This window comes from Manis pentadactyla, chromosome 9 (assembly GCF_030020395.1).
Source record: "Manis pentadactyla isolate mManPen7 chromosome 9, mManPen7.hap1, whole genome shotgun sequence".
In the NCBI taxonomy this organism is placed as follows: domain Eukaryota; kingdom Metazoa; phylum Chordata; class Mammalia; order Pholidota; family Manidae; genus Manis; species Manis pentadactyla.
This window is the reverse complement of record NC_080027.1, coordinates 26,893,246-26,907,546: the sequence shown is the minus strand read 5'-3', so window position 1 is coordinate 26,907,546 and position 14,301 is coordinate 26,893,246. Positions and strand designations below refer to the sequence as shown.

The following is a 14,301-nucleotide window of genomic DNA, read 5'->3' as shown; positions in this document are numbered from 1 at the left end:
CAAAATTATGCATAACTATTTTTAAATTAGTTAAAACTGGTTTTTAAAATTGTGTGTAAGAAAGAAGAATGAAAGATATCAAAATGCTAGGTTGTATTTCTGTTGTAATATTAATGATTTAAAAAATTCTTTTTATACTTTTTCCATCCTAAATAATAGCTATTGTATTACTTCTTTGTTTGGAAATAATGTATAAGTTTTTAGATACATAATTTGTGCCCTCCTTATTTTCACTTAATAAATATAATTTACCCTGCTTTTAGACACCAGAATAACAGGAGCATAATTCAAGGTGCAAATATAGCCCAAGAAGTTACATTTGAACTGATGACTAGGCAAAAGAAAACCTCAAAAGGTAATTATGATAACCACATTAGTATTAAGAGATATTTACTGACTGCCTACTATGAACTTCACAGCATAAATATTTTTATATATTCTTAAATGAGCACTTAATTTGCACAACAAATATTCATTGTAGGTCTGCCATTTTTCTCATTTTCTGTTACTTAGTGTCCTCCTTTATAAAGTTGAGATAATAATAGTACTACCTCATAGGTCTGATATGAGAATTATATGAATTAATGTATGTAAAAGTAAACAGCAAAGTGCTTGAATGCCTGTTGAATGCCCTGTAACTGTTTTAGGTTGCCATCATCACCATCAGCCACACCAACCATTTTGTAATTGATGGACCTGGGATTTACAGAAGTCAGAAAACTTGTTCAAACTCTGGCCTATTTAACCAGAGTCCAAGCCCTTAAAGTCAATTATAAAAGCAGTAAGTAAATATTTCGATTATAATAAAAATATAATTGCTTGTGAAATGGGTTTATCTTAAAATAAAAACTCTCTGAACATTAAGCTTACTTCCAATTGGTTTCCTGACAGCAAGAACTCTGTGACCTTAGACAAGTTGCTTAAATTTCCAGAGTTTTCTCTTTTCTTTATAAAAATGAGGAGGTTGAAAAAGAACACAAAGTAAAAGCAGCCGAGAGTTTTTTTTTCATTTCTTATTGTGTGTTTAATATTGTACTAAATCAGTGATCACAAGTACTCTATGAGCCAAAAATATTGATTATCATGACTTTTCTGAAATTATGTAATTTAATCTTAAAAAACTTGCCACATGTCCACAGCAAATAGTGGATTTGAATCCACATTTATCTGAATTCAATGTCCAAGTTCTTCCATAACAACTATTCAGCTGTCCCTACTGTTTGAACTGTCAGGTCACTTCCAGGTCAATATTTGTTAATTACTGATAGGACATGGACATGATGTGGAAAGGGAATTCAATTTTTTCCCCAACCTTAGCTGCAATCAAAATCTCACTCTCCCTGTCATGGTGGAGATATCACTAATGAAAAGTCTTTGATCAGCATCAAGTTTTTATAGTACTATATACTCAGTATTTTGTAAAAGACTAGTTCAAGCATACAGATCTTGGCACACAATAAGTGTTCATTTAACATTTAATTAACACGTCAGGCAACTTTAGATTTACAAAGTGCATTTAACTGATTATTCAATTGAACACCATCACAAAAGATTAGTAGAGTGCAGATAGAACCATCTGTCATCTTACAAATGAGGACCTATGCATTCAAAAAGGTTAGGCGAAATGCCCAAGGTCATCCCAAGGTGGGAAATCACATAGGGTCTCCAAAAGTAATTCCAAGATTAATGCTATTTCTACTGACTTCAAAACCAAATTCTTTGACTCTTTCACTGGATCAGAAGTAAAGTTTTCCACACTCAAGTTCAATTACTTCAGCATGAGTTCTTTTTCCAGAAATGGCTAAGATTTATTTCCAGTCCTTCTGATTAGAAATTTTATATAACTTCTCAAAGTCCATTCATGGCCACTTTAGTATATTATATATTAAAAATCTGAGAACTTATTTTCCTGTTTCATGATTCTAAATGATATCCTTTTCTCTTATTGATGGGTTAAACTCTCCTTAGCCTATTTAAATCTTATAGCCATATACAATAATTTGTCATCTACTGACAGAGTGAAGCTAAAAGCAAAAGCATGTAACAGGATTTGAGGCTAGGAGAGAAATCTCCTGCCAATCAAACCCAAATTGCTATTTTCTACAGTCACAGAAGAGCACATCAAGGGCGGTGCTTTTCAAATGAGTGAAACCAGTTTGGTAAAACCATTGATATTCTACTAATTATGCAAAAGAACTTGAGAAATATTAGAGTTTAAGACTCAGAAAAGACTCAGAGAAGAAGGAGAAGGTTGAGAATTCCAAATAACCAAATACCAAGAAACATCAAAATCAGAGAAAAGTTTGAATGAGAAAGTTTACTCAAAGAATGTCAACATTTGTATCAGGAGAAATGTAGTGTGATTAAAAGGATTAAGAAGCATTTAAGTTTTCCTAGATTTCCACATAGTTAGGTAATTATTAGATGTCTAAAATCCATAAAGAGAAATGATCTCAATTGTGCGCAGCAAGTCAGAGATATGTCTAGGTAGTGAGATTATGCATTTATAGTTTATTGTTTGAAGTTGTAATATCCGTTAGTGAGTGAAAATAAAATAGTATTTTATTTATAAAAATACTATTAATGGTAGATAACTCAGACTGCCTTGGATGGATTAATACTTATTAACTTCATATTAGATCAGCAGCCCTGAGTAGTATAAACAAAAGGGCAGAACTAGGTGGCCTATGTTTCTCTACATGGCTCCCTGCAATCACAGAATATTAAGAACTAGGCAAGAACAGAATTACATTGTATTAAACAATGATACATTGCTTTTTACTTTTCTTTTTCCACCTCTGACACAGATAGCCAACCCTGTGCACTTTGATCATGTATTATTCTGCTTCTAGTATCACATTTCTCACTTGTATTATTTGGTGAGGACTGTAAGTGGAGAATCTTTCCTTATTTAAAAAAACCCATCAAACTCTCCTTAAGTTTCCAGACTGTACTTAATAGTCTTCTTTCTTTCAGTCTAGTTTTCTAATCCATTCATCTCTTGCCATCCAGGTAGCACTTGATGAGTTTCTGTTTACATATAATGATATTCTTTATATAAGGGTAAATTTCACGTTAATGTGAGGTCATGATGGTGCACACCTGGGAAGAGTCATGTGCTAGCAAGTGCTTCCTCCTCGCCTTTCTCATGGTGTGTACCACAAAGTTTAGTACAGTGTATTCCTAACAAACTAACGTACTACTGAGTAAGTTAATTCATTCGTCAGCATCACCTAGACCTTGAACTCTCAGGTGTTCTTTACCTACTCTATGCTTGCATTTAAATACATTGCATTGCATCAACATTTCATAACATGTTTTGTACAAAAATTCCTTTCAAATCATCGAGAGTGTTGCTACCAGTTTTTATTTTTATACCCTCAAGCAACTTTGCAAATGGAAGTACCACCAAACTCACAAATAACTTGAATTTTTCCTTTTTGTTTTTAATATTTTGTTATGTGAGGGTTTACTGTCCATCAATTACATATGACTACAGTCATATAATTAATATTGCTAGGTTGATTCTTCAGCATACATTAAAAAAATTAAAACATGGAGTTTTAACATTAATTGTGATGGAAACTAATGGTTTACATATTTTTTATTTCCTCTGAACAAAAAATGAGAATTACGTTCGTGTAATAACTGTTGAGTGGACTAATTTGGGGATTGAAAGCAATCAAATTAATTTGACTATGAATAATGCAGGTAGCCTGTTTAATTTTTTTCAGTCTTGATATGTTTTTTCTTTTCTGAATTTACTTCAATAAAAACATATTAATTATCAGCTTAATTTGTAATGTAATTTTTTCACATTTCATGAAATTGAAATTAAACTAACATGACACTTCAATATATCTTACTTTACTTACATTTCTCCAGCTTCTCTAAAGCATAAAAATTCATCATTTGGCAAAATGTCTCTTTACTCTTATTAGGGAGACGCAGAGCTTGAAATCCTAACCCAAATCAAGTGGATAGACGACTTTGAAAAGAAGCTGTATAACCAAAGAAATATGAAAAAGGTTTGTGAAGAAACTGTCAAGGATACAAATACTTCTGCTTTAGAGTTCTTGAGAAAAGGAACACAGCCCTTTTTATTCTATTTCTAGTCTACTTTTCATTGTAGCAATGGATAGCAGAGACTTTCAAATAATAATAATGTACTAATAATAGCACCCAAACTCATCATTTCATTGATTGTAAAACACTTTGATAAATTTCTGATAAAACAGTAAACACTAGATAAATAATAATTATCATCATTTTTGAGCTATAACAATCTGTAAGCATCAGTTTAGTTTTGAAACGAATGCAGCTATTAGATACAATGCTTTATTTCGTAAGGTCCATAGGATTTCCTTCTGGTTTTATACTCAGGCCTGTGCTGTGCTTCGGTGTGCTGTAACTTAGCTTTCATTGACAAATTGCAAATACCGACTACTGAAGGTACAGGAACATGTCCAATTTAAAATCTACGAATATGTTATACAGCCATTGTGCTTATTTTCTTTAACTGTAAAAGATTTGTTCATACTTCTTATAAAAGTAAAAATAAGTAACAAGTGCCTAAAGTACAGTGTTAACTTTCCATCTGCACTCTCTTTGGTTTCCATACACTCCCACCCTCTCCCCCATAGACACACACACACACACACACACACACACACACACACACATAATCATGCTAAAAGTCTAGCTCTGGGACTTTCTAGACTTTGTTCACTGTACTATACCATAATGCTTCTCAGCAACTGGAGGACAGGTTAGAGGATCTAGTTATAATTGCATCAAAGCACTAAACATCCTATGTTGTATTACATGATTTCAAGCCTAACTACCAAATGGAAAATTGGTAGGGATCTAAAACTCATGACATTTACTGATTGATCTCTTTCCTGACTAATTCTGCAATGTATTCAGTAATCAATTTTAACTAAGCAAACAAATTGAAATATATTTATGGGTTTTTTGCTTCACATCCAAGATAAGGCAAGGCAAGTCCTTGGCAGGCTAATTCAGAAGATACTTACTGAGTACTTGCTATGTCACCCTTGACGCTAAGTGCTTCATCCCTATTTTTCATGACAGTCTTACGATATTATTATCTCAGATGAATAATTAGGAAACTGAAGTCAGTGGCTTGTCCAAAGTCCTTCCACTAGCAAGAATATTAATCAGGATTTTTACTCAAACTTGCCTGTGATCGTGATTCTACTTAAGTAGAATGACTCCAAAGGGTCAGGAAATGTAGATTCCTGAGGTGTCTTTGCAATGAACTGTGAATTCAAGGTCAGGATTCCACTGTAGCTTACCTGTTTCATGGAATTGTAGCTTACTCATTTCATGGAATGATGTTAACTTTTAAAAGAGCTCTCTCATATCTTACCTCACTTTATTTTACTAATGGTATATGGTCTGATCTTCCCATTCTCCAAAGAGCTTAGATTTAGACTTGACTACACATCAAATGAGATTATACTTATCATCCTTGGGAAACTCAGAGAAAACTGAAAGAAGACTGTCCCTTCCTATGTTTAAACTTGTGCCTTATTACACACCACTTTACATGTGGTACACCATGATTTGTTTAATATAACCAAGGAATATACCCTCTTATGAATAAATACAAATACATCACATTGTATTTCATGCATTTATGTAAATGTGTGTGTTGGGCAGAGTTAGTTTAGACAACATTAATTTGTTATATGTAAACTTTTAATACCAAAATTATAATTAATATCTTCCAGCACTTGTTTTTAACACACTGTAGTGGGACATTAAAAAAATAAAACATCTCCAGGCTTGTCTTGATCTCTGATTAAAAACCAGGAGGACTAGATAGAAATGAAGCATGGAGAATACAGTTAATGATTCTGTAACATCGATGTTGATGGACAGTAACTGCACTAGTTGGGGTGAGGATTTAATAAGGCAGGTCACTGTCAAATCACTGTGTTGTACTTGAAACCAATATTATATATATATATATATATATATATACCAACTATACTTCAATAAAAACACTAGGAACTTGCCTCCAACTTCCAGTGTCCTCGCCACTGTCCTATATTAATGCTTATGCTATTTATCAACAATATATTAATTATCTATATTTGCTCAAAGTCCCTATCATTTCCCAGCATGGGTGCCTTGGAATTCTTAAAACCCATCCATCTGGGAGAGACAAACCAAATGACAATGTCTTGGAACAATATGCCTGTGTGGGTGGATTGCATTTCTCTAGAAAAAAATTTATTAACCCTATTAAGGAGAAAGTAGAGTAAGTTTCTTTTAAGTATTCTTTTTAGCCTTAAGACATAGTAAGAGATACATTTTAAATGGTAACCCATTGTACACATATGACCATGTGTAACTAAAATAAAAATTTACAAAACAATAGCTATTCTTACTATCATGAATACACTCTGATATTTATATTCCACTTTATCCTAATTTATTCTACTCTATATTAACTACCTGTCTCAGCCCACTAAATTGGTTTTACAAGTAACTCGTGGGTTATGATGTGCTTTTTGAAAAAGAACTGACTAGACAACGTCTTCCTTTTTAAAGTTTTGTGTGCAAAAATTGATGCATAAAATGCATTATTGGGGTGTGACTTCTCATTTCAAAGTCCTCTAAAATGAACACATATTTGACTATCTTAACTCTTGCCAAAAAGTCTCCTCAACATTTGTTAAATTGAGAAGTCTTTCTGGAGCATTTGCAAATGTGCCAAATGAGATTTCATAACTCCCAGTCCTGATGAATTCCCAAAGAAGTGTTTCATACATAAGGGTACATCATTTAACAATATGTTCTCCTGCTCTAAAAAAATATGTACCATACTGCTTCTTCCTATAACTGGCATCTGAAGGAAGGAGTGTGGAGTCTGCAGTGGAGATGTGAATAGAAACAGCCAGATACTGTCTGTACTCATCAACAGACTCATTAAAAGGTCTTCTGTGAGGTCAACTCACTGCCTTAAGCTTCCTTCTTAATTTATCTTCTTTTTACTGTAATTCATTCTTTCCATCGGAACAAGGCCAGGTGCTACATTCAAAGCTTGAGAAAAAGATACATAAAATACGCTCAAAAGATTTTCTCAGTGGGGAAACAAAAAGTGTTTTCTTGTTTCCTAGGGAAGGGAAAAGAATCAAAAGTGCATTCCTCTTTTCCTTGAAGCCACACTGTGCCAATACAAAGGGAAAAAGTTCAGATGCATGCAAAACATTGCTTCTTTATTATTAAGATTGTCACTGTACTTCCCAGATTATGGGTCCATGTTCTAATTTAATGAGGAATCCACCTAAAAGCCTCTGGATCTTACATATTGTTAGGGCAGGGTAAGAAATATAATTATGCAATCAATCCATAATCACAAAGATTTCTAGGACGGGTCATTAATTTTCAGAATTTTTGTGAAGCAAAGGTAAATCCTTCAAAGTTTCCACAAACCTTCAATAGGATCCAGGCAAAGAAGCACGTCATCTAATTTACAAGTTGGGTCAAAGGGATTGTAGCATTTCCAAAAGCTAATTGTTCCATGAATGAATTCATTCGTGGTTCCTGCCATTTCAGAGAAGCATTAAAGCCTTCAGCAGATTGGCATCATTTGGATGACGGGGGAAGGAATGAAGCAATGATATGGAGAAGGAATGTGAGGGCGGAAAACAACTTGAGAAATTATCCCCACCGACGATATAAAAACAGAATTCTGGGCCAGAATCTTGAGTTCCAAGACCCAACTCCATAACTAAGTTTCAGTAATGTACAAGTAATGTCACATTACTTGCCCTTACTCTCTCTGTTTCCATTAGATTAAAGGCACACCGAGGCCCTTCCAGGGTTAACATTCTAAAAGCTCACAGGGGTTTGCATATCTGAATCAGTCTCATGGTCATCTCGGAATTTATCTCATCTCTCAATACTATTCTGCCGCTGGAGAAACAAAATGAAAGCCTTTTAAAGAATACTCAGTAGGGCCCACACTGACATTTCTCATCTCTACAAATTAAATTGTTTCCCTGATACAATTAGTAAAAAAAAATGGGATGGGAAAAGCATGTTAGCACTTTTTAAAAGTTAAACTGAGCACGTAGACTGTGTTTCTCACCGGAAGTCTTTCAATGAAAGCTTGATTCGTTGTATTATCAGTACAGCATATTGCTATGTTTTTCAGAGCATCACTGATATTCTTTCTGCTAGAAAAAATTAGCATTCCTATATCATTAGATGGAAATAATTCAAGAAGCAGTGCAAACAAAAAAGGCAGTGAGGTGTGAATCGCATTTTACAATTAATCAAGGGAGGCATTTTGGCACCTCATTTTTATAAAGAAGCATAACTGTGAAAAATTACAAGTGTCTGCTATTTATCCACGTGCTATATATTAAAAAATAGTAAGCTAGGTTCTATGCTGACACAAATTCATCCATTCAGCAGATAATCTTTGAGCACCTATTATGTGCTAAGAACTCTGGGAGGCCCTGGAGATGTACAGTGGAGTGTCAAAGTCAGCAACATTGTGAAGTAAGACTATCCTCTAAGTCATCCATTAAATGCAATATGCATGGTTTTCTGTATAAAATCCAACATGTAATTATTTTTCTCTATGAAAGCGAACTAGATTAAGAAGACACATGTAATAATGGAATGTATGCAAGCGTTTGATTATCCAAAGCATTCAGGCTTTAAGGGAATTACCGAATCTCTAGCTATAGGAGTATAGGTGAGGCACTTTAAATTTTCTTTCTTGCCCACAGAATTTACTTCACATTTATGAAAATAATACATTCTGTTTTATTGCACATTTAAATCTCAAGAATATTAAAGCATGTTAGTTTATTTCATTTTGATTTTGAAGCATAAATGTTGTAGTAGTATCCAACATGGGGGGCAGGAAATAGAGTTTAAAGTCACTGGGATGAATATACTTATACTGGGCTCTGTTTTGAAGGTATTTACGATTGCTCATTAATTTATGCTTAGCTGGGTAACGTTTATGGCTTCAGCTAGGCACCGTATGTGACTGAATGAAGTATGAGTCAGGAAAGCAACTATGCTCTCCCATAGTTAAAGTCAGGTTGGACTCATCTGGAAAACTGGGGTGGCTCTTACCCTTCACATGGTGATGACAGTGTTACAAGACAGACAGACTAGGAAGAAAGTCCTAACTTCCATCAATTGCTTTTTTGACTAAAGCAGTCACAAGGCCAGTGCTGCATGGAGAGGAAGGGAGCTATCAAGTTACAAAGCAAAGGAAACCATCAAAGCAATCCCTCTGCCATCCCTCTGCACGGGCAAGCACCATTGATCCTCTGCCATAATGGATACACATACCAAGGTTTGCAGAGGCACTGAGGCAAAGGACCCTTACATTTTCTCAGAGCAGAGAGAGTGCTGACTGGGCTGACTCATTTAAGAGGAGCAATATTTTTTCTTCTGAGTCATTTCATGTTCCTTTCCCACATACTGTCAAAAATCTAATGTGGTCCACGTTAAAATTCCTTTCTTTTTTTCCCCTTTTTTGTTTTCATACTATTAGTCTCTTTGCCTAGAAAGCTTAGGCACCATTTCTGCATAATGCAACAAGCCACAAGTCTGTAGCCTACAGAAAGCATAAATCAAGGCCATAGAAGTGTAAGGGGTTAACACTGAAACTGAAACCCTGGTCCCCTGTGCTCTCCTCTGGAATTCTGTGACAGTACATGCTTCTTTTAAGGAATGTCTTATTGTGAGACCTGCCAAGAGGACTGAGTGACACGGGAGTGCTGTGCTTAAGTATAAAATAAATGGGCATTTTTGGAGGGAGGGGATAAAGGCTTTATTGAAAATGGGAAAATATCTTTTCAAAGATTTAAATGCCTCATGTGAAATCATTTGGAAATTTCCATACTCTCCAAGAAAGAGGAATAGCAAGTGAGCAAAGGAACATAGTTAACAGGACATGAAATTAAGTCTGAGATTCTGGGGCTAAGTGATCTACAGCTAGAGAGAATTGCCCCAATCCAGGCAAAGAAAAAGGTTGAAGTAAGAGCCAGTGTTGTCATTTCATGGAAAATCCCACAGGGACTTCCTAAATGTGGAGAAAACAAAACCAGGCACCACCTCAGGGAGCTTCCAAAGTAGCCGACGGAGCTGCAGCTCCTTACATCAAGCACTCTTCTGACCCTGGAGGTAAGTCTCACCTCACAAAACTTCCTACCACTGCTCCTATATTGATAGTGATAAATTGTAAGACATAACACCACATAACCTCATTACCCACATGCTTGAGATAAAAGCAATATAAATACTTCTTGACTAAATCACATAAAACAATAAGCCAAAGGGTATGTCTTCTAACCTTTGAATGTTCATACTTGAAGTTTGTTCTCTCCTGAATCTTGGTGGTGTCATCCAAATATTTGCCAGGGTTTGGCAACAAAATGTCTATTGGCCTGTTTTTGGCAAAATAATTAAATTTGCCTGAATCTGGCAATGGAATTTTCAATGGCTTATTTTTTTTTCCCAACAGATACAATATTTGCTTATTATATAACAAATATAATGTATATATAACAAAAGAATGTATATTTTAATTGTCATATCACAATGGGTAATTTATGCTGGTAATACACAACTTCGAATGTTTCAATGTAAGAGGTATACATGAAAAGTAGGTCTCTTTCACCCCACGTAATTACTTAGTAGCAGTACCTCTAACTACTTAGATCTCCTCCACAGAAGGAGCAACTATTAACAGTTTTGCTCTTCTATAAGACAAGTCCAGAAATACCAATCAAATAGTTTATATAAACCCAGTTTTACACAAATAACATACTAGTATACAAAACTGCACCATGCTTTTTCACTTAAAAAGATCTTAGAGATGATCATTATTATGTCATTACCTATAAAACACGTCACTCATTTTAATAGCTATGTAATAATACATTGTATGGATAGGTCATAAGTCATAATTATTTTATTAGATCACTGTTATTATACATTTCGGTTTGAAAAAAGTTTAAATTAGTAAAAGCCAATGGTCATGTCAATGAGTTTCTCTTAGAACATAATCTTGGATTAGCTGGCGCCTCCCACAAAGCGGCCAAGCCCTACTTTTCTGAAGCTAGAGTGAAGTCCCTGATAAGATTTATGACTTATTTGAGGCAAACTAAAACACTATTTATTTGAGGCAAACCAAAGTAAGGCAGTTTGTCATCATATTTTTTACTTGCCTTCTCATATTTCTTCATGTCCTTTACTGGAAACCCACCCCATCTTAATTTTTACCAATTATTAGTATTCTTCATGCAGAATTTCAACTGTCAATTTGCATTTCCCTCCTGAAGAGTCCCACCATGGCCTCCATCACCACGGAGCAAGACTTGATTTTTTTTCTCCCTCCTACTTCAGAGACATATTTATAATTTACTGTCATCCTGAATTACTGTTATGTAAGTCTTAAGCCATGCCTCATCTCCTTTGCCAGACTGCATGCCCACTGAGGGTAGTGATATATAAGACATAGGGCTGTCCTTCACAGGTCTATCAGAGGACCATGCATATGTTTGTGCTTAACAAATACGTGTTGCATAAATATATCTTCAGGCTGTGATTCCACTGGATTCTGTTAAATTATAATAGGACACTAAACTAGAAGTCCATAGCTATGAGCCCCACTCCTGGCTCTGAAATTGCTATTAGTTATATATTGGATGAATTATTTTAACTCTAAAGCATTTGTATTTCAAAATGGAATAAAATACCTGGATTACCACTGGTTTGTTGTAAGAATCAAATTAAGTAGCAGTTTTTAAATAAAAATCAGCATTAGAAAAAAAATTCAAACATCTCCTAGTCCAGTCACCTATCCACTGCTCAAAAGCTCTACATATCAACATCTCTGTCAGTACATGATAAACTTATATGTGAAAATTTCCTAAGGCATAGAAGTCTCACTCCAGTGCAGAACCCCATTTCATTTTTGTGCAGCTCTGATATTTAGGAATGGCCATACAGTAAAATTCTTATTATGCCATTTGATAATGAAAAGTTTGCTGTATCCGACTGATTGGTTATCAACCTCTGAAGTAGGCTCACTCTGCTCATTTCATTAATTTCCCAATAACCCAACCCCATATTTTATACAGAATTGGATTGTTTGGACCACATTGACAGTGTTATTGCAAGATTTTTTAAATCTCAAAATGAATTCTCAGAATGATTCAATGAAATGCAAGAAGTATTTTGTACCTTCTTTTATATTCTGCAGTGCTTAGACTATGCAGTATGTTGCTGTAGGAAGATGATTTCATGAATTTGGATCACTTAACCTGTGTCAGTCAAACCAAAACAATCCCAACAGCCTGGGTCAAGAACTAACAAAAGATGTATACAAAAACATTTTAAAAACACCATAAACCATAAAAGGGGCTATTACTATAAATTGTTTTAAAAACTCAGTGATATTTTCCTTCCTCACTATGCTTTGAGCCTTAAGAAGCAATAAATTTCAAAGAAAGTTAATATTGAATTTTAAGACATATTTCCCTAGTTTGTTCTATATAAGGATAAAATCAATTCATACATACTTCCACTTAAGATTTAACTATACTCTCTTGAAAAACAGTAGTAAAAACTAGTAGTATTTTTCTATTATAGCATATCTGGGCCAGAACTGGCTGCCTTCAGTCCTTAATAGGCATTTATGTGCATCTCTCTTTAACTGTCAGAAACAATATGCAGTGGAAGCAACCTTAAGATATTAAAAAAATAAGTGAGGTGTTCAATGAAGATCTAGAAAATTAAAAATCTCCTGCATTTTCTAGCAAAGTACAAATAATACAATGCATATTCCAAAAAATTTTTCATTTTGCCAAATCATGGCCACAGAAACACTCAGTTTAGCCTAGATTTATGTCATAAGACATCTGCCACCCAGGCCTTCTGATATTACTGCTATAACGAACTGGGCAACACAAACCATCCCAAGTAATGAGGAATATTTTAGTCCTCCAAAACCTGAAATTTTAACAGGGAGTCTTTTGAGTGCCTAGTAAGACACACTCAATGGATGTGAAGGAAACTTACCTTCTGTGTGCACGGCTGACACGTAGGTCCAGTTGTATCTCTTCACTATGTCCACCATGGCCCGGGCCTGCTGGGCATCTGAGGGCACGACCCTCATGAAGTACTTAAACAGAGTCTTGTCGCTCAGGTCCATGCTTGTTGCTGAGTAAGCGATCTGAGGTATGTTGAAAAGCTGGAGCAAGTTCTGGACCTGAATGGCCACAGAACTGGAGCCAGGCCCAATGACCCCTACGATGGGTTTCTTGGAGCGGAAGGAAGAGGAAGAGCCATCCACACAGCGCACCAAACCTTCTTCTTCTTCAGAAGAAATGAGAGAGTCCCTGATGAACTCAATGCTCTGCTCGAGGGCCACGGCTGAATGCCAGCAGGAATCCCTTATCTCGCAGCCCAGGGTGATGTTGGGCAAGAGCGTGGGGTCTGAGTTGATCCTCTCCAGGGTGTGCAGCATGGCCTCCACTCTTTGGATGCCATACTGTTCACGGACTGCCCCGCACTTCCTCTCGTGCACCTTGTCCACGGTGGGCTGGTGGTGGACGGAAAAGAGAGCTCCGATGATGATGTCACCTGGCATGTGAGCCACCACCCTCCTCTCACTGGACTGTGCCCTCCCACGGACATCTTCTCTCAAAAGCAGGACTGACAGGATCAAGAGAAGGACCATTTTAGGAAAGGAGTTCAAGCTGATAAAGATAGCATGGTGGGGAAATTTAGGAGAGTTCTGGTAGATAGAATCAAGTAATGTCCAATGTTGAGTGGCAAACAAAGGAATTAGCCAGTAACTTAGATGTGCTCTCTAAAGGACCACCATGTCCCCAGGTACCATTTAGTTAGATACATCCATGTGATCATGATCTTCAAAACCTGGGGAAAAAAAATAGAATGGGTAGTTAAAGTTATTTTTTTAAAAGCCTACGTAGCCCCCTTCAAATGTAATGCATGGTAACTTGAATAACCTTCCGAGTAAATAATTTCTTCCATATAAGATAGGAAAAAGCAGATGAGGCCATGTGGGTATTTCCAAGTTAAATGAGCTATAGGAGAGAAGGAATAGGGTTGTGATATTCCCGAGTAAAATGCCCCCTGAATAGACATCAAGGCATAGTGTAATGGGCACCAGTTTTTGAAGAAAGGAATAATCAGGTTCAAATTCCAGTTCTGCTGTGAAGAAGTATTAAAGAGTAAACTGTTTAACCTCTCAGCACCAGAATTTCC

General features: G+C 35.7%; 1 protein-coding gene across 1 annotated transcript in view; it reads right to left on the bottom strand.

Moving 5' to 3' along the window:
• LOC118931126 (metabotropic glutamate receptor 5-like) overlaps positions 1-14,301 on the bottom strand; it is a 165,814-nt gene that overhangs the window by 137,748 nt on the left and 13,765 nt on the right. The window contains exon 2 of the mRNA XM_036923323.2: positions 13,090-13,950. Within this exon, the coding sequence (XP_036779218.2) occupies positions 13,090-13,750 (661 nt within the window). The 5' untranslated portion in view covers positions 13,751-13,950. The remainder of the gene's footprint in view (positions 1-13,089; positions 13,951-14,301) is intronic.